A 20,867-nucleotide genomic window follows, 5' to 3' on the forward strand; every position below is an offset into this window, starting at 1 on the left:
TTTTGATTTGTCTACCCTGTATACCACATTGCCTCTCATTCTTATTAAGAAAAAATTTACCCACCTAATTAAATGGGCATTTAAAAAGTCGGAATGTGAATATATATGTTCAAACTCTTTTAGGTCATTTTTTAGTAGCAATAAACAAAAATACTATGTCAATTGGACATGCTTTGATACTATATATGCCCTTGAATTTTTACTAGATAACATTTGTGTTCGCTTTAGAGATTCCGTATATCGTCAGGTTATCGAAATTCCAATGGGGACTAACTGTGCACCACTTATTGCGGACCTGTTTTTGTATTGCTATGAGTTACAATTTATGACAAAAATCAGCAAAGACCCATCGAAACAACATCTCGTAAACAAATTTTATAATACTTTTAGATATTTGGATGATATTTTGGCTCTCAATAATGACGACTTCAGTATGAATACTAAAGAAATTTATCCTGTTGAACTTACTTTAAATAAAGCTAATACTAACAATGACCACTGTCCTTTCCTCGATCTTGATATCTAAATCACTTACCGGAAAGCTTAATACTAAAATTTATGATAAAAGAGATGATTTTTTATTTCCTATTGTTAATTATCCATTTTTAGATGGTGACGTTCCCTTGTCACCATCTTTCGGTGTTAACATATCTCAACTTGTACGATTCGCTCGTGTATGTAACAATGTTTTAGATTTTAACGAGAGAAATTTATGTATTACTGAAAAATTATTACACCAGGGATTTCAATATCACAAACTAGTCAAAACATTTACTAAATTTTATCATCGGTATAAGGACATCATTCGTAAATATAGATCAACATGCAGACTTCTTATACGTTCTGGTTTTTCACATCCAATTTTTTATGGAAATATTCTTTATAAAGCACAAAATGTCAGTATGTACCTCATAAACTAACAAAAGCTTTAAAAAGACTTATCAAGAAGGGATGTCGTTACGATACTGTTGTCAGGTCATTAAAGATTGCTTATTTTGGCGTTAATATTGATTCACTTATAGGGTCTTTGCATCGGAACTAAACATATTTATTCAAAAAACAGTTGTTGGCATGACACGGGTTATGTTCTTCTCATATATGTTATGATAGTATGATACTAAAACCCTAACGGGAAGAATTGTGCCAGATATGCATAGGATGAAATCATAATCTTTCAATCAGTTTAACTGAAGTCTGGAGCTGGCATGTCAGTTAACTGCTAGTAGTCTGTTGATATGTATGTATTATTGTCATTTTGTTTATTTTCTTTTGTTACATCTTCTGACATCAGACTCGGACTTCTCTTGAATTGAAATTTTAATTTGAGTATTGTTACGCATTTACTTTTCTACATTGGCTAGAGGTATAGGGGGAGGGTTGAGATCTCATTAACATGTTTAACCCCGTCGCATTTTTGCGCCTGTCCCAAGTGAGGAGCATCTGGCCTTTGTTAGTCTTGTATTTTTTTAAATTTTAGTTTCTTGTGTACAATTTGGAAATTAGTATGGCGTTCATTATCACTGAACTAGTATATATTTGTTTAGGGGCCAGCTGAAGGACGCCTCCGGGTGCGGGAATTTCTCGCTACATTGAAGCCCTGTTGGTAAACTTCAGCTGTTGTTTTTTATATGGTCGGGTTGTTGTCTCTTTGACAAATTCCCCATTTCCATTCTCAGTTTTAATCATACACGCCTGATTGCAGAAGAAATTTATGATAATATCTTAACTACATATAAGTGTGCATGGTGTGTATGTACACACAGTTTATCTCTCGTTATTTGGATATAGAATTTACCAATATCGATTGGAGATCTCAATTATGGATAAAACTTCTGACAAAACACAAGGTACAGTTGTTGTGTGGGGGTGTCCTGATAGCAGGGTATATCATCTGTTTGTGCGTGCTGTACAGTGGATATTTGCAAAGCTTCGCGATTGTAAAATTTCACTTTCACATATTGACCTCTTAGAATTGGGGTTTACCTATGAACTACATTATACATATATGGCCCGTTGAAAAGGTGAATATCCAAAATTGTCAACACGAGAAGGTTATTTCAATGAGGGCTCAGCCCGAAGTGAAATAACTTTTAATGGTTGACAATATTGGATATTCATCGAATCTATGGGGCCACAATTGTTTTATTATACCAAACTAACAGAGGAAGGACCTTTTGAACACTAACTATATTTTTTTACATAACAAACACAAGCTGACGTTTGAAAGTAGCTCAAGAAAATACGTTTGTCATGTTTGTGTTTAGAATACAGAATTGTGTTCAAAAATTTATCGGAGGTACAACAAAGGTAGAATCTTTTTGTAAAATATTCATGGCCCTGAAAAGGACCGTTTATAAGAGAAATCATTGGTTGCTGGCACTCTATTCATTATCATAGCCTTATTTACTCATCTCTTAATGGGCTGTCACGTGTACGCTATCATCTTGTTTATTTACGTCTGTGACCTTATTTTCAAGGTAGCTAGGTAACTCGAGTGCAAATCTAGACACTAAAAAGGTTATTCGCCGTTACATAATAGGGTTATTCACCGCTGGCGTAAATTTTAAGGGTTTTGAAAATAAATAACTCAGCCTTGATAATCACAAAAATAAATGGTTTGTTCTGTGGTAGTTTGAAAATAAATTACTTGACTTGCAATGTATTGAAAATAAATAACTCAGCAGGTCTATAGCTTATTGGGCCTAAAACGGTTTCAAAACCCTTCAAACAAAATTTTGCTTCGCTCCGCTCGGCGAAATATGTTTGACAATACTTTTCAAAGAGGCTAGATTAAACCAAACTAAATTAACCTTAATACTATGTATGTATGCAATAAGTGTATATTGCTTGGGAATATAAATGATTCATTTCCTTAAGAAAATTATAAAGTACTTAATCTAATTATACCAATTGCCTTTTATAATATACTTATTACTATGTATTTGTGTTTCGTTTGTTCTGTTTCGCTATGTATTATCTTAAAATGTTTGTATATATTGTCCTCTCGTACACAAGTATGTGTTTGAGGTTATGAATGAAATCTTGAATCTTAAAAATTCTGAAGTTGATAGTGATCTACTAGTATTCTGATTAAATGGTACACAATGACTTGACTATACATGTATTAAAGGTTTATCCTTTTTTTAAATGGTTACTTGGATGGAGAGTTGTTTCATTGTCACTCACACCACATCTTCCTATATCTAGTTATTCATAATTAACAAATATTTAAAAAATTGTATGTTTTCGAATATCATAAATATAGTGGTAAAAAATGAATAATCAGTCCCTTGCTTTAATGAAAATGAAAAATCTTGCTTCATTAGTGTAGAAAATGAATAATCTGTTCTCTCAGTTTTCAAAAATAAATAACCGATCAAAAACAAATCCTCCTGCCCCCCCCCCCCCCCCCTTTCCCCCCCAGAATATCAAATGGTCGTCCCCTTAGTAAATTTAAATTGCACTAAAGTCTATTTTCAAATGGCAAGGGCAATCAATTCCGTTAGAAGTTGGTCGTGATATAATTTGACTGCAATTTCTTAAACAGAAGAGTAGAGTTCTAATACCACACATTGCTACTTTGTTCAGTTTCGTTTATTATAAAAATAAAAAGTGGGAAATTTACAAAATTTCAGCAATGTCGCCTATTGTAAAAAAAATACTTTCCTCAGAACAGATAATTCAAAATAAGGGGGCAAACAGTCTAGGAATTATGGGCCAAAAAGGGGCCAACTTGAAAAAGCACTTTTGAAGATTCGAAGATTTCCATATTCCTTATTTCCGAGTTTCAGCTGGTAAACAGCTTGCTTGTCTATGCATAAACCTTAACCAAAAATTCACTTTTTAGTTTATAGTGTTAAACGATAAAGAAAACATATAAAAACACTACTATCTGCATACATGCGTAATTTACAGTCTGAGAAAATGATAAAGGACATAAAAAAAACTTACTACTAATACATTTCCAAAAAATTAAGGATGTGAAGAAGCCAATATTTCTATGACTATTAAAAAAAACAGTGCGTTGGGAAACATATTTTTAAATTCCTGAACTAAAATTAGTTATCAAAGGTCCACCGGCAGTGGCATCGACCCAGTGGTGTAAATAGTTTTCAAAGGTACCAGGATTATAATTTAGTACGCCAGACGCGCGTTTCGTCTACATAAGACTCATCAGTGACGCTCATATCAAAATATTTATTAAGTCAAACAAGTAAAAAGTTGAAGAGCATTAAGGATCCAAAATTCCAAGAAAGATGTGCCAAATAGGGCTAAGGTAATCTATGCCTGGGATAAGAAAATCCTTAGTTTTTCGAAAAAATCAAAGTTTTGTTAACAGTAAATTTGTAAAAATGACCACATTATTGATATTCTTGTCAACACCGAAGTGTTGACAACTGGGCTGGTGATACCCTCGGGGACGAAACGTCCACCAGCAGTGGCATCGACCCAGTGGTGTAAATAGTTATCAAAGGTACCAGGATTATAATTTATTACGCCAGACGCGCGTTTCGTCTACATAAGACTCAAACTATAAGCCTAGCCTTAAACACATCACATGAAAATCGTTTGTATAAAATTTGACTAGAACAATTTTTGTTACAAACAGCCATTTATAAAGAGCTCCAAATATCAAGAAAGAAAATATCCTGCACACATACATGAACAAAATTACATTAACAATTACAGTGTTTTATCTGTTTATTAATGTAGTCAAAACGCAAAAAATTTAAATAAATAAACTAGGTCTTCCGTTCACATTATCCGTATTATGTAAGTTTAAATAGCATATGTCATACGATAGTATATATAACACATAGCTGAGAGGATGAAAGAGCAAATTGTTACCCCTAGAAAACATTATCAACCGCGGCGAAGCGTTGACAATGGTTTTTCGAGGGGTAACAATCTGCTCTATCACCCTATCAGTTATGTGTTATTAAATTTATTATTCTGAATGTCCTACCATTATTGTCTTTTACAGACGTATTTTATTTTAACACATGGTAAGAGTAAAATCTCTTTGTTCTTACTGTGGTATAATCTGGATAATGCACAGCTAAGGTGTGCATTAACTACCTCAGATAACTGCACAGTTCAAATCTATTTTTACCTTTAGGGGCGGTTCTTTGATTTTGAAAGGGGCGTTATTCTATCAAACTAAAAAAAAAATCCACGAGTGTAGCGAGACTAAAGACAATATTGACGTTTTGAAGCTAAAACACGATACTTTGTCAAATCCAAGGGTTAACGACCTGTTCGCCCCCCACCCCCGAATCTGCCATCTGCCTTGAAATTACGACAAAGATAAACTTCGTACAAACATCGTAGTTTCAAAATAGGAAAAAGAAAGGTTTCTCATTCCTTCATTTTTTTTTATCTATTAAAGCTGGGACATAAACTATTTTATTATATTTTGTGTACAACGTAAATCTATATCAGTGTTTTAAAGTAAAAAAGAAAGTTAAAACAATTTTTGTTAATTTCTGCCCAAAAAAAATTGTATCTAAGAATATCCGAATATAGAAATCAATCTGATTTAGATTAGTTTCAGACTCAATGGAATTTATAACGACTTTTTGAATATCCGAATATAAAGGAACTATTTTTGGACCAAATTTAATGAGGACCATATTTCAGTTTGTTTTAAAACAGGGGGATTAGCTGGAGATCAATCAGACTTCATTTAGATGGACGTGTCTTAAAAAGTAATACAGAAGATAAAAAGAGATTGGGGGGGGGGGGGGGGGGGTTAAAGGTTTTGAAAGAGAAACGTATTTTCTGTTTATTTAACATTTTAGATTTAGATAATATAATATCTTCCTCGTTTCTTTTTCTCTCTAAGCATATCATTGAGGGAAAGAAATTCAAAAGCAATTATTCTGATTTAAACTCAATAACCCTTGCAGTTATTTTTTTTTATATTCATACACCGATTTGAAAGTACACAGTTTGTGAAAGTCTTAATCGTCACCAATTAAATAAAAATGGGGAATAAATTTAACGGAAATATTTTAATCAACAAAACATTTTTTTGTATCATTTACCCAAGCCTGTGGAAGCGATAAAAAAATATACCATTAAATCGCAATTTTAGAAATATGAAAAAAATTATTAATTTTAAACTTACCAAAGTCGTATTTTCGCCTTGCTTTACCCTACAAGAAACTTTCCTAGGATCCGTGGATTGCGGAATGACGTCAACATTTCTAAAACGTTCACGTAAATTGATTGCGTCATGTGTTAAAACAGTTATTGGCCAATCAAATCGGTATATGGAATTTAATTTGCACAGCACGAGATGACCCAATAACCCGAACTCCTACGTCGTTCGGGTTATTGTGTCATCTCGTGCTGTGCAGATTAAATCCCATATACCGACTTGCTTGGTCAATAACTATAACTTAAACGTATTTTCTATAACGTCACGTACATAACAACGTTACGGGTATTAGCAAAAAAAAAGTTAAGCAAGATGTTTTATTTTTCGTTTATTTTTTAAACAGTCAAATTATAAAATCTGAGCCAAATGTAGAACTTGAGCATTAAAATTGTATTTAATTACTTGATGTCAATTCAATTCATTGTCCTTTAAATTATCGATATTTGATTGGTCTGGACGAGAGGGAAACATTCAAAAAATTGTCACCCGCGCAGCCATGTGATGGAGTAAATTAACACCCTCGTATTACCCAATCAAAATGTGTCATTTTAACGTGAAGTATATTAAAATTAGATATTGAATTAATTAGCCATTGAATTATGTACTGCATTTTCATGCTATACTAAAGTGTCTTTATACAAATAAGACGACGTGGTATGATTGTCACTAAGACAATCATCCACAAGAGAATACATTACGTAAAAAGCTAACAACTATAGGTCAACATATGACCTTATACAGCAAAATCCTGACCACTTTTGAAACTATCACTTTCCAAGCTATTTTGAATTTTAGGAAACATCTTTAACATTTACTGATCGACATTGCAACGTTGGTTTAAACAACCTTTTCAATTTCCAGATTCAACTAGTCCCTGTTGTGCACAGCGATGGATTCTAGCTTTTATCTTTTCCGCTGGATTTTTCTTTGTTTTCGCATTGAGAGTTAACTTGAGTGTTGCTTTAGTCTGCATGGTAAAGACCGAGCTTGATAACACAACAATATCAAAGATGGTCTCCACGAATGTGTCTGGAGATGCGTGTAGTGAAATTCAAGCTTCAAGTCAAAATTTTAATGAGGCAAGTACGTATATATATATATAAACACATAATATGTAGTTAAGTGCAGAAACAAACTTCGTTATTACATTTAAAATACTCATTATTAACAACTTTAACAAACCATGACTAACTGAATAAAACTATAACAAAATCACTGAACTAACGCTCCTCTGTTTGATATTACGACGGTACTACCCAAGATGCTTTAATTATTTTGGCGTCTGTTTCAGAGAGCAGAATTCGACTGGGATAAAGAAACCAGATCATCTTTACTGTCAGCATATTTCTATGGCTACATTATAACCCAGATTCCTGGAGGTTGGCTTGCCGATAGGTTTGGAGGTACACGTGTATTTGGGATCGCAATGGGTGTTTCCGGAATATGCACTGTGTTGTTACCGGTTTGTGCCAGAACCTCAGTCGTGTTGGTATTTATTCTTCGTGTGATAATAGGACTAGTTCAGGTAAGAGTTATAATAGGTGAAGTTGAAATCATCCCTTCGTAAATATCAAGGACGCCATTGCGAGTTGGTTGACATTATAAAACATCATATAAAGATGATATCATATATGTTCCTCAGTTCGTAATTTCAATCTCGCTTCCTTTTCATGAATATGACCTACCAAATAAGACCATTGACCGTGTTTGTTTGAACATGAGCAACATGACGATTGCCACTTGTGGAGCAGGATCTGCTTATCATTCCGTAGCACCTAAGATCATCCCCAGTTTTTAAGGGGTTCGTGTTGCTTAGCCTTTAGTTGTTCCTTGTTGTGACGTGTTGTATACTATTATGAGCTATTATAATTTTAATATAGATATAGGAAGATATGGTATGAGTGCCAATGAGACAACTCTTCATCCAAATAACAATTTATAAAAGTAAACCATTATAGGTGAAGGTAAGGCCTTCAACCCGAAGCCTTGGCCAAAACCGAACAACAAGCTATAAAGGGCCCCAAAATGACTAGTGTAAAACTATTCAAACGGGAAAAAACAACGGTCTAATCTATATGAAAAAAACGAGAAACGAGAAACCCGGAAAAATCACATAAACAAACGACAACGAGGTGTTGTCAGTTTATTTTTAATCTAATTGTTGGATTGTCTATCTGGTGCCCTTCGTCCCTCTTCTCTAATATTCATGTATAACAGCGACATGTCTTTCAATTTAATTTTCAACTCAAGCAAATCTGTGAAAATGTGATATCGGAATGTAAATGTATGATTTTCTTATAACATTACATATTTTGTATTATATATCTGTATTCAAAACTGGAAGTCTGTAAACTACATTTAGGTTAGAAATATTTGTCAACAATGTTTAAAGATATTATTATACTATTATTTATAGGTTAAACAATACTTGGTCATGTTTTATGGAGATTTTAGCCCAAGGCGAAGCCGAGGGCTTAAATCTTCATAAAACATGATCAAGTATTGTCTGACCAATTTAGAACATATTCACACTTTCGAGTAACCTTACAAAATTAGCTTTTCCCATTGTAATAATCAAACATTAAAAAGAGTTCACATTTTATAATGAACCAAAACATAGGTAATCATCATTTCAATGGATTAAATGAAATAGCACTGACGTTGTTTGTGAGGACCGAACGGATAAATTGTTTTTCTTCTGCTTCAGGTAAAATTTAATACTAATATATCTTGAGATATTTTATTTTAAATAGCAACACAATGTTATATAAATCACCTTTTTGAATTTTTATTTTTTTTAGAAAGATAAAACTCTGTATAAGCATTTAAATTTAGACCATTCAACGTTAAATGCTTTTTTTTATTGATAACTTTTTATGTACTGTGTTTCTCCGTAAAAAATCCCTTGCTCTATATATCAGCAGCCTGAAATTGTTTTCTTGAAAGAAAACAAATATCCCTCAAATGCCCGGTTTATAATAAATAAATATTATTTAACTTTACATCCTTACCCCATTGTTTTTGTTTATTCAATATATGTGTACCATTAGAACATTTATGAAAATTTGCAAAATTCAAAATAATTTGTTTCAATCTTTGATCTTTCATCTTTAATCAGTAAGCTCTTTTCCAAGGAAAAATGCCTCAGGTGATTGTACACTTCATTAGTGCAGTTATTAAGAGTTCACTTTCAAAATTAACTGACAATGAAAAGTCATTCATGTATAGCATTTCATAGTGCATGGAAAACCATGTACTATGAAAATAAGAGGGTGAAGAACTGACTTTTCATTGGACGAGAAGTGGTGAGTATGTTCTAAAGATAAATGAATGTGGTTAAAGTTGAAATATTGAATGATTACTATTCAGCTCCGTTTCAGAGGGTTACTTTTATCTCAGGTGTTTTTTATAATATAAAACAAGACAAGTGCCCATGAGACAACTTTGCAAATAAGATAACTTTACAAAAGAGACAAACTAAAAGTAGATGTTAGCATATAAACGTCACCGCACGGCTTTAAACAATAGGTGAAAAAATAACGTAAGCTAAACACGTCCCGAATTGAACCCGTTTATTAAGCATTCATTATTAGAAAATTCGTACAAGCAGCCTGCGATTTGTTACTTATTCATGCTATCAATTTGCATTGGATCTTATTGATATAGCACGACATTTCAGTGTTGTATTATATAGATATATGTTCAATGCGGACTACCTGTGTAATGGAATATTTTTAGGGCGTAGTTCATCCGGCGTGTTATTCCTTATGGGGAAGATGGGCGCCTCGATTTGAGACAAGCAAATTGTTAGCAGTATCGGGTGTTGGTAAGAATGTGGATAATTAATTGAAAATATAATATTAAATCGAGGTGAATGCTTAAATTTATATTGGTATCAGTCAAGAATTAAGTATTAAAAAGCCACATGCTCTATTTATTAGATAAAAATGCACTTTGCGATCGTTACTTTTGATCTTTTGTCATTCCAAGCTTGGTCACTGTGTTTTTATCTTTTATTCAAATATTTTATGCTTAGTTGCCTCATTTGGAATTAATCACATCTTCTTTTGCAAACTCTTCTTATTGACTCTCGTCAGAATGAAAATTTAGAGTCATAAATATGGAAATATTTACATATATTATACGAATTTGATAATATGTAGTTGCCGTTTCAGAATATAATGCATTCTGGGTAATATTTTCATAAGCGTACACTAGAACGTTGTAATTGGTTTAAAAAGTACTTAACAATGGAATTTCAACCGAAGATGGAATGCAATTTGCATATTGGTGTATGAACAATAAGATTACACATGGTCCTCTTGAATCTGAAAAGGTTATTAATCTAATTAAATGTTGGAGCGTCAAATTTTCAGGAGCTGTCATTGGCATTATAACAACTTTTGCAACCTCTGGATTGTTATGTGAATATGGATTCGATAATGGATGGGGTTCCATATTTTATATATCAGGTAAACACATATGATCCATAGTTAACAGCTAAAAAACTATAAAAATGAGAAAAGTTATAAATATATTCATGGATCCGTTTTCGCTTTACTATTCAGGTTATGGTCGGATATAAGGGAACTTCAATTGGAAAGAGAATGTTTTCACGTAATGCATTTCACAATTAATTTTAACATCTGCATTGCACATTCACGTTCTATTGTTATTCACACTGAAGAAAATGATACATACATATATGGCTTTTATGCATCGGCTGGCACAATATCCGATACTCTCAAACTGATTAATTAATCTTTTTCTTAAATACTTCTTATGAGCGAACGAAAAACAACACAGGAGCGAATTTATATTTAATAGAAGTAGATTAGTGAAAGATGGTAGCGTTTCCAATACCGACCACAGACAAAACTACATAAGGAAAGTTAAATTGAAGAATTGGGCAGTACGAACAAAAAAAATTCAGGAAACAAGCTCAAGTGTTCTGGAAGTACTGAAAATTGCAATGACGTAGACGACTAAATACAGCAAGATATTCGAATTCGCGTAGACATTTTTGTTTTGCCCTAATTTTGTAATGATATAAAAATAAAATACATAAAAGCACAACGTACATGTATTAAATTTACAATATGTTTTGTTCATATTTTTATAGGTGGTCTGTGTTGTGTTTGGACGGTTCTTTGGTTTTATAACGTAAGAGATTCACCTAGTAAACACCCAAGGATTTCCGAATTGGAAAGAGCGTATATCGAAAACAATGTCGCATTTGATACAAGAAAAAAGGTAAAACAAATACAATAAGTGATTATCGATAAAGCTTTCCAATAATCGGTGACGAAAATTCAATGGAACTATCACAATACTGTTCATTTCGTAGTAACATCTGTGTTCTTATGCATACAGCTTTTTATTTCTTGATTTTTTTGTCATTAAATGATAAACAGTAATTAATTGATTTGTTTACATCTGAAACATTGTAAAATATTTAATGAAACATGATCCGGTGTAACCTATAGAGTTATACGGTGTATACATACTACATAGTTCTCATTGGTTTTTTAAAGCATATCTCGTATTCAGAGTGTTTAAAACATTGTTACATGAAGTCGAATAAGACTGACCCTTAGTCTGCATTTTTTTATCAGAACTTTAATAGTACATATCGAGAATTGGCCATGATCTATCAAACATTCAGTTTTTGTCATTTTTAAACATTTCTGATATTGAAAAAGATCGATAAAACATTGAGTTTAAGCTATGATACATGCAGTTGATAAAAAATAAACATAATAAAGAACGAACAGACTACATTAGAACTAGTCGTCCTGCTATCATCTGTAGTGATCTATGTTGTGATCGTATCAAAGAGATTAATTATTTTATAAAAGTTTACCAATGCGCATCTAGTACAAGAAAATTGGTACCGTTAGTTTTATTAACATCTCGTTGATTTTAATTTGGATATGTAATTAAGACATATAGAGAAAATCACAAGAACTCAAAATCGGGTGCATCTACCGGAAAATCGTCTCTTTCGATCCATGCATCGTCCTTCATGCAAAACAAGCCACAGGTATAATGACACTCTTACCAGGATTTAGATTTTTGAACGCCAGATGCACGATTCGTCTTTAAAATCTTCGACTCAACAGTGACGTTCAAATAAAAAAATTAAAAATAACAATACACAATCGGTAGATTTATATACCATCTTCTCTTTTTCATCGTTTTAGAAATCATACTTTTTTCTCATAGTATATGAAAAACTATCTCCTTTTCTAATATGTAACCATGGTAACAAACATGAAAGTATCAATATTTTTTCGAACATTTTCTTAACTATAATGCAGAATCTGACGACACCCTGGAAAGACATGGTGAAATCTGCCCCACTATGGGCGTTACTTATATGTCACTCATGTAGCAACTGGGCGGATTATACATTGATGACAAGTTTGCCTGTATTCATGAAAGAAGTATTGAAGTTCGATATTAAAAGTGTAAGTATATTTGTCCTTTTCCTTGGACTTTTTCTTAGTTTAACATTTAATTTTATATCGGATTTCAAATCGTGTTTGCATTAGATTTTGAATATCCTGCGTTCCTTGAATTCAGAACATTGCATGAATAATAATAACGCAATTATACAACCCACATATAAGGATACGTTTTATGTCAATTCTGAAAAAGAATGACCTACATGTATGGTCCTGAAATAAAATAACTGCATATAGGTATATAATTTATAAAAAGAAATTTAACGACCTTTCTTCTTTGTAAATTCTTTACAGATTGTCAAACTAACGGATATATAAATATATACAAAATAAAATAGTACAATAAATTTATTGTCAAATAAAGACACCCCTAATGGCAGTATAATTACAACAATTTACCACAATGATATTGGTGATTATTGAAGATCGGTATATAAAACCCTCATCCGGACGATATATTGTTCATGACCATCACATGCAAGCAGACATGCAATGAAACAAAACGATCTCTAATGTAACAATCGAAGTCATTTAATGTCAGAAGAAGTTAAAAATTACATATTCGCTTTAAATGTTTAATTGATTTAATATTTTTTATCGCCTAAAATATAAATTATAAATAGAAACAAATAAAGCAGCATGGATGAGGTTTAAGAGTTACCGCCAATTATTACCAAATATATCATTTCAAGACCGTTGATTCCTGAGGTATAAGTGTTACCGCCAATAAATACCAAATATATCATTCCAAGACTGTTGATTGATGGAGTATAAGAGTTACCGCCAATAATTACCAAATATACAATTCCCAGATCGTTGAAAACGTATTTAGTATATCATGAGGTCATTGTACCGCATATCTTTATTCATTTATTGAAAAGCGATTCTTTTTATTGGTAATTTAGAACGGAGCATTATCAGCGACTCCATATATATGTTCCTCCGTTAGTGTTTTGTTGGTAGCACACTTAGCAGATAGACTTAGAAGTAAACACATACTTACAACGACTCAAACAAGGAAGATTTTTCAAAGTATTGGCAAGTAAATAAAATTATGTTATTATTATTATTAACTTTTACTGCATAACGTACCATTGAGTCTGCGTAAAAAATATACATACTGTCATATGGCTTCCCATTATAGTTTTATATTAGAAATGTATGCAGTTGACATTAATTCGTCTGATTAAATGTGTTTGAACTATAAAGGCACGGCTAGCTTCGATAAAAGATCGTGTTAAATAAACACGTTTACTGTGTTTAAAAAAAAAAACATTTTCATTCATTGATTTTTATTCATAAAATCAATAAAACTCTACAGCAGCATAATATTGAGAATGAAGCAACATTGTTATTAAGTTATTGCTTTTTACATTTTTTCAAAAAAAAAATCACAATTCATTAAATATATCTTTAATAGATGTATTGTATCAGTTCGTTTCTATGTGTGTTTGCGTTTTTTGTGTGTTTTTATTTTGTGTGTAGAAATTAAGTGTTTCTGTTGTTCTTTTGTTTTCTTGTCATGCGTTTCCCTCAGTTTTGATTTGTGACCCTGGTTTGTTGCAGTTAAATCGATTTATGACAATTGATCAACGGCATACTAACATTGACTTTAATTAATAAGCGAAGTTAAATTATTTATTTTGATATATACTAGTATATGATTCTGGGTAAAGTCTATTACAAATCAAATAAAATCAGGAGAAACATCTTGATCTTCAACAATCATGACTGTAAAATTAGACAAGCTTTATGATGTACAATAAATATAAATCATCCAACTTCTACACAAGCAGTGCGGACATGTATGAAATCTAACAACGATCTGCATTTAACACACATCTACTCTGTGTTTCCTAATGCCAACTATAACTCAGATGGGAACAATCTTAATTTACAAATTGAAATCTTATACATGTTATGTATGTAAACTAATATTTATAACGACAAAGATTCAAATATTAATTTACTTCAGCATTTATTGGAGGGTCAATTTTTCTGGTAGCAACAGGATTTGTTCCATGTTCTAAACGGGAACTTGCAGTTATTTTTCTTTGCCTTGCTGTCTTTACAAATGGATGCAATGCCGCTGGATACGGTGCAAATCACATTGATATAGCTCCTAAGTAAGCTTTGATATTTAAAACCAAATGAATAAAATAAACAAATGAATAACAACTGTAATCCGAAAGTATATGTTCCAATGACGAATAGAATTACTGTTGGTGACAAACATTATAAATCTACGTGTAACGTACAAGAGTATTCAATCGAAACAAGTGTTGATGTCATCTTTAGTATTTTGTTTGTTAATATAGTATGCATTGCTATATCATGGATAATGGTATTCCGTGTATTTGACACAACTTTTTTTAGAATTTTAGGTTCGCAGTGCCTTACAACTTTGTACTTGTTTGGCTTTTTAACTACATGTTATTTATATGAGCGTAACTTATGAGTCTAATGTAGACAAAACAAGCGTCTGGAGCATTAAACTATAATCCTGGTACCTTTGATATCTATTTACACCACTGGGTCGATGCCACTGCTAGTGAACGTGTCGTCCCTGGGGGTATTACCAGCCTAGTAGTCAGCACTTCGGTGTTGACATGAATATCAATTATATGTTGACTTTTGTAAATTTCCTGTTTCGAAACTTTGAATTTTGCGAAAAACTAAGGATTTTTTTATCCCAGGAATAGATTACCGTAGCCGTATTTAGCACAACATTTTGGAATTTTGAGTCCTCAATGCTTTTCAACTTTGTATTTGTTTTTTTCTTTTTAACTATTTTGATATGAGCGTCACTGAAGAGTCTTATGTAAACGAAACGCACGTCTGGCGTATTAAATTATAATCCTGGTACCTTTGATAACTATTCATGCATGCACAACTTATACTGTTTAAACCTTAGGCTATTATGTAAAACTGAAAGCATATGTTAGACTGTAAACAAAATCCCCAAAAACTGTTGTTTAATTTTCTTTATCGAATTTTTCATTGTATGACTATTAATAGATTTATTTAAATTCTTAACTGCAAAATGGAATTTTAAAAGATAACTACAATGCCCCGATAGAAAGATATTAGATACGAATATACCTTGTAATTTGCAGGTATGCAGGCCTTCTAATAGGAATAACAAATACTGCTGCAACAATTCCAGGAATTATTTCACCTATGGTTGCTGGAGTCTTAACACCAAATGTGAGTTAATATTTTGTTTAATCAAGTTTTACGTTAAAATGATTGAATATTAAAGCAATTTGTCATGAATACTATTGAAAAAACAACGAAAACAAAACACATTTGTTTAAGTAGGACACATATACCCCCTTATCGTTATTTTGGAATCTGCGACAATTGCATCACCAGATGATTTACGACATTTGAACCTTTGACGTCATACACTTTTTATTTGTGGCGTCAGACATTTCCTATTTTGATATCAACATTTAGTTGGAGCCTTTGTTAATTCCAGTGATGGCGGATACATAACACTTTCTTCTTTTTTTCATAACGACATTCTGTTTTCTGCGATTGTGACATTGTTGAAACAGGACAACCCTTTATACTTATTGGGGTTCCCATTTAGCCTTTAGTTTTGTGTGTTTTCTATTGTATACATGAATATTTGTTTGTCTTTCGGCGTTTTACTTTTTTTGTCATGGCTTTGTCGATTATACACCACTTCTGAGTTTAAATGTTCCTTTGACATTGGATGATTATATTTTATTATTCATTTTACATGTTTCAGGGTGATTCAGAAGAATGGCGGAATGTTTTTTATGTCGCTGGTGGGTTTTATATTTCTGGAATGGTGATTTTTGCAATCTTTGGAAGTGGAGAAGTTCAACCGTGGGCTATGGATAAGGAAATTGAGATCAAAGTGTCTTCTAGTCTTTTATTTCCAGACAATGGAGACAATGATAAGAAAGTGGTTTCTGGAAATGACACAGTCAAACAACGTCTTTTCATTGAAAATAATGACAACCATAATGATTTGGATGATATTCAAAATACAAAACTTGATTAAAATTCAGTATTACTTGGTGGTAATTTTCTTTTGCAAATAGACCATCACTCTCCTTTTCGGATTCTATGTAAAATACATTCAAATCTCATTCTAGTTTATTTTGAACCGGATATGATTTAAATGTTGTTGTTACATGTTTATCATGATACATATCTACCATGATAATAATATTTTCTACATGGAAACGCTAAGAAATAGAGCTAAATTAAAATAAAATAAATTTTAAACCTCACTTTTTCTCAGTGTAAATATACATAATGCCTCCCAATGTAAAAATTAACAAAGATCATGATATAATGAAATTATGTCTTGAATAAAATTTAGAATTCAGATCGTTTGTACACACAAAGATTTGAAGTCACCCAAAAATATATTGCAGAACAAAGCGTCAAACATTTGAAATTTGAATTTTGAGTACACTTGCATGTTGTCAAAATGCGCATTGTTCATTTCAAAACTATTACATACTGAAAACGGCTACGTTAAATATTTTTGATTAATAAATAATATAAATCTATCGTTTCCATTATAGCCATGATACCAAACATATTCTAGCATGTCAACACTATAAGACAATTATCCTTGGCTTCACTGATAGTGAGACAAAAGATGTAGTTTCTAGCATTAACCACTTGATTGATGTAATTCAACAATTTGATATAACCAAAAATGTTCTGAAACCAGACTAAAACAGCATATTGTTGTCATTCCGGTGCACACTAAATCTCTTTGTTTTTGTGGGGTTTCTGTTGCTTAGACTTTGGTTAATGTAGTATTTTAAGACTAAAATGTAGTTTTAACGAAAAATTACTTGACAATAATGTTTTTCTACTTCTTTTCTTTCTCGCATCTCTGCTTCGATTAAAGCTGATATTGATATTTCTGAAAAAAAAGTAAAATCACAAAAATACTGAACTCAGAGGAAACTAATCGGAAAGTCCATAATTACATGGCAAAATCAAATGACAAAACACATAAAAAGCGAATGGACAAGAACTGTCATATTCCTGACTAGGTACAGGCATTTTCAAATGTAGAAAATGGTGAAAATGACCTTTCAAAAAAGCAGTTCAATCATCGTAATAATGAATGCTTCCTTTTTGAAGGGAGAGACTATCGTTCAAAAACAGACTAATAGAAATACAAAACTGATATGGTTGCTTAAATGTAGACACTTATTTGCAGGATAATATAACTAAAAAACGTAATAATTTATCAATGATACCAGTCGTAAATTGGTTTGTAGTACGCTAGTCCTTCGACATGTCTACATAGGACTAATCAGTGTCTGTCATTCAAAACTAATTGGAAGGTCAAATAAAGTATTGAAAACAAAAAGAAATAAAATAGGTTGGCTATGTATTTTAGTAGTAAAATTACAAATAGTTACAGAAAGATAGAATAATTTCGTTAAATTTTACTACCCGCAAGCCAAAACTTTCAAAAAGGACTCCAAAATTTTAGCACACAATTTGGTCAGGTTTCAGTCATTAGTTCCAAAGCGATTTGTCAACATCCGGTGTAAATTATATTTCAAAAGTTATTTGATCATTATCACACATGTAGTAAGTTGACAAAAATACTGCCTGCGAAGAGCACTCAAAATGGAAAGTTTCTTATCAAATGGTAAAATCCAAAGCCCAAACACATCAAACGAATGGAGAACAACTGTTATATTCCTGACTCGGAACAAAACTTCTTTAAAAGACAAAAATTTCTTCATGTCTACAATTGAAAACATACAAAACTAAAGGCTAAATAGGAACCCCCAAAAATATAAAGGATTGTCCTGATTCGATAAGGTCATAATCGCAGAAAACAGTTTGTTAACATTTTTTTAATGTTTAAAATGATGCATTTTACCTGGTTTTATAGCTAGCGAAACGTCTCACTTGCATGACAGTCGCATACAATTTTATTATATTGACAACGATGTGTGACCAAAATAAACAGACATAATAGGTATAAGTGTCGAAAATAGGGGTACAACAGTAAACATTGTGTTATTATCTCAATCCCCATACAGACAAACAAACATATGAATAAACATTAACCATGGCACAATAACATTATGCCGGGATGAATGAGTACAGAGCCATGTCAAATGGAAAACAGACTAAAAAGAAAAGTAATATTCATAAAGCCAAATGACAGAATACTATAACATGTTATTTATTATGAAAACAACGTCGGTACAAAGAATCTATAATTCAAGACCATCGTATATTGCTTGTGAAGTTTTACAAAGTCTGAGTAGTTGCTGCATGCCCTTGAGTACCGAATAAATTGGGAATTGTATATCCCATATGCAGGTTAATTTTGTATATTGCTACTAAGATGGTGAAATTGATAATCGTCTCAATTTACTTCACCTGCATATGGGATATATATTTCCCAACTTATTCGATATTCATGAGCTTGCAGCTCCTACTCAGACTTTGTAAAACGTCATCAGTGTCTGAGTAGAAAGTTGATGAACCAGGGGTATGTCAAAGAACTTCTCGTCCTTTTTCTAAAATAAAGTTCATCGGAAGGTACCAAGACCTTGTTGATAAATATTCCGTATCAACTTCTCAAATAATACACGATGGTCTTGATGTATAGATTCTGCGTACTGATGTTATGTATCATCTTAACAACATGTTTTATTGTTCTTTTATTTGTTTTTGTTCTATTATTAAGATTACTTTTACTGTTGAATGGTTTTATGTGATATCCGTTTGACGTGGCTCGGTACTTGTATTGGCTTTCATGTTTTGGTGATTTGTTTTGTATATGTGACTCTTTGTATTTCTTTTGTGCTTATAACGTGACTCTGTACTTTAAAAGATCCCGTCAGTATGATATTTGTCTATAATATGTCATTATGATATATTTCTATTATGAATTTCTATATACGTTGAACCACAAACGTCAAAATCAATCAATGGCGTAGTGGAATTAACAATTTTTGGATTCTCATAAATTCTATGTATAACTTTTGGACTAGTTTGAATCTCGGTCTATTTCTGTAATTTATTCTTACATACTTTTGATTTTTTAACCCTGTATGCGTACATTGCCTATGTAAATTTTAAAATTGTTTGTATGCACATTGAACGACAAATTTATGTGACGTATATAATTTTTCTGACGTCAGACACTCAAATCAATCCATGTGTTCGTAGATAGTAGATGTTTTTGTGTCCTGTTAAATTGTTACTTTTAAAAGTTTTGGATTCTCATAAATTCTATGTATAACTTTTGGACTAGTTTGAATCTCGGTCTATTTCCGTAATTTATTCTTACATACTTTTGATTTTTTAACCCTGTATGCGTACATTGCCTATGTAAATTTTAAAATTGTTTGTATGCACATTGAACGACAAATTTATGTGACGTATATAATTTTTCTGACGTCAAACACTCAAATCAATCCATGTGTTCGTAGATAGTAGATGTTTTTGTGTCCTGTTAAATTGTTCCTTTTAAAATTGTTATACGATAATGACTGATGTACCCATATTTTAACTATTTTATTAATTGTGACTGTTTATTTAACGCATCATGTAAATGTAGTGGAATTTGACGAGACTGTTATTAAAGTGAGAGGGTTAGCGCTATAGAACCAGGTTTAATCCACCATTTTCTACATTTGAAAATGCCTGTACCAAGTCAGGAATATGACAGTTCTTGTCCATTCGTTTTTTATGCGTTTTGTTTTTTGATTTTGCCATGTGATTATGGACTTTCCAAATTGATTTTCCTCTGAGTTCAGTATTTTTGTGATTTACTTCTTCTTTTTTGGACATAGATTTAGGTACTGAAATGACCATGTATGTCAAATTTGAGGTATATGTCTGAAAATGAGGCGGAGGAAGCCGTGTCTGTTGTTTCTTCAATTTCTAGTAGAAATGCCGACAATTTGTTGAAAAAGCCTTACCTCCAAGTTCAACAAATATGTCAATTGTCAATAAGAACCTTCAGCATACTGATCACATATTTCTTTGTGTAGCATGCTTTATCTTTTTTTTCACTATTAGCAAATGAATATACCGTATGGTGTCCCAAAGTAATAAAGTATTTAAAACATTTGTAAGATTCATAAAATATCCGGTATTTTATCAAACTTCAACAGAAGCGTCTTGCAGACAAAAAGATAGTATAGAGACTCTTAAAGGAATATTTTTATCATTTTTTTACCTCGTTGTTGTTGGGCCTG

At 32.0% G+C, this 20,867-nt stretch overlaps 1 protein-coding gene across 1 annotated transcript; it reads left to right on the top strand.

The window, feature by feature from the left end:
• The first annotated feature begins 7,237 nt into the window (after positions 1-7,237).
• LOC134684891 (sialin-like) lies at positions 7,238-16,678 on the top strand. Its single transcript, XM_063544207.1, has 10 exons — positions 7,238-7,246; positions 7,455-7,688; positions 9,902-9,989; positions 10,540-10,635; positions 11,286-11,416; positions 12,484-12,633; positions 13,536-13,672; positions 14,601-14,756; positions 15,747-15,837; positions 16,388-16,678. The coding sequence occupies exons 1-10, from the start codon at positions 7,238-7,240 to the stop codon at positions 16,664-16,666; spliced, it is 1,371 nt and encodes a 456-aa protein (XP_063400277.1). The 3' UTR covers positions 16,667-16,678.
• Positions 16,679-20,867: the final 4,189 nt, after the last annotated feature.

The sequence above is a fragment of the Mytilus trossulus genome, chromosome 9 (assembly GCF_036588685.1).
Source record: "Mytilus trossulus isolate FHL-02 chromosome 9, PNRI_Mtr1.1.1.hap1, whole genome shotgun sequence".
Taxonomy (NCBI): domain Eukaryota; kingdom Metazoa; phylum Mollusca; class Bivalvia; order Mytilida; family Mytilidae; genus Mytilus; species Mytilus trossulus.

Bases quoted from the DNA above. Each gene is read 5' to 3' on its own strand.
- LOC134684891 (XM_063544207.1), top strand. The intron at 7,689-9,901 runs GTAAGAGTTATA...GAATATTTTTAG, and splicing joins TGATAATAGGACTAGTTCAG to GGCGTAGTTCATCCGGCGTG. The intron at 12,634-13,535 runs GTAAGTATATTT...TTGGTAATTTAG, and splicing joins TGAAGTTCGATATTAAAAGT to AACGGAGCATTATCAGCGAC.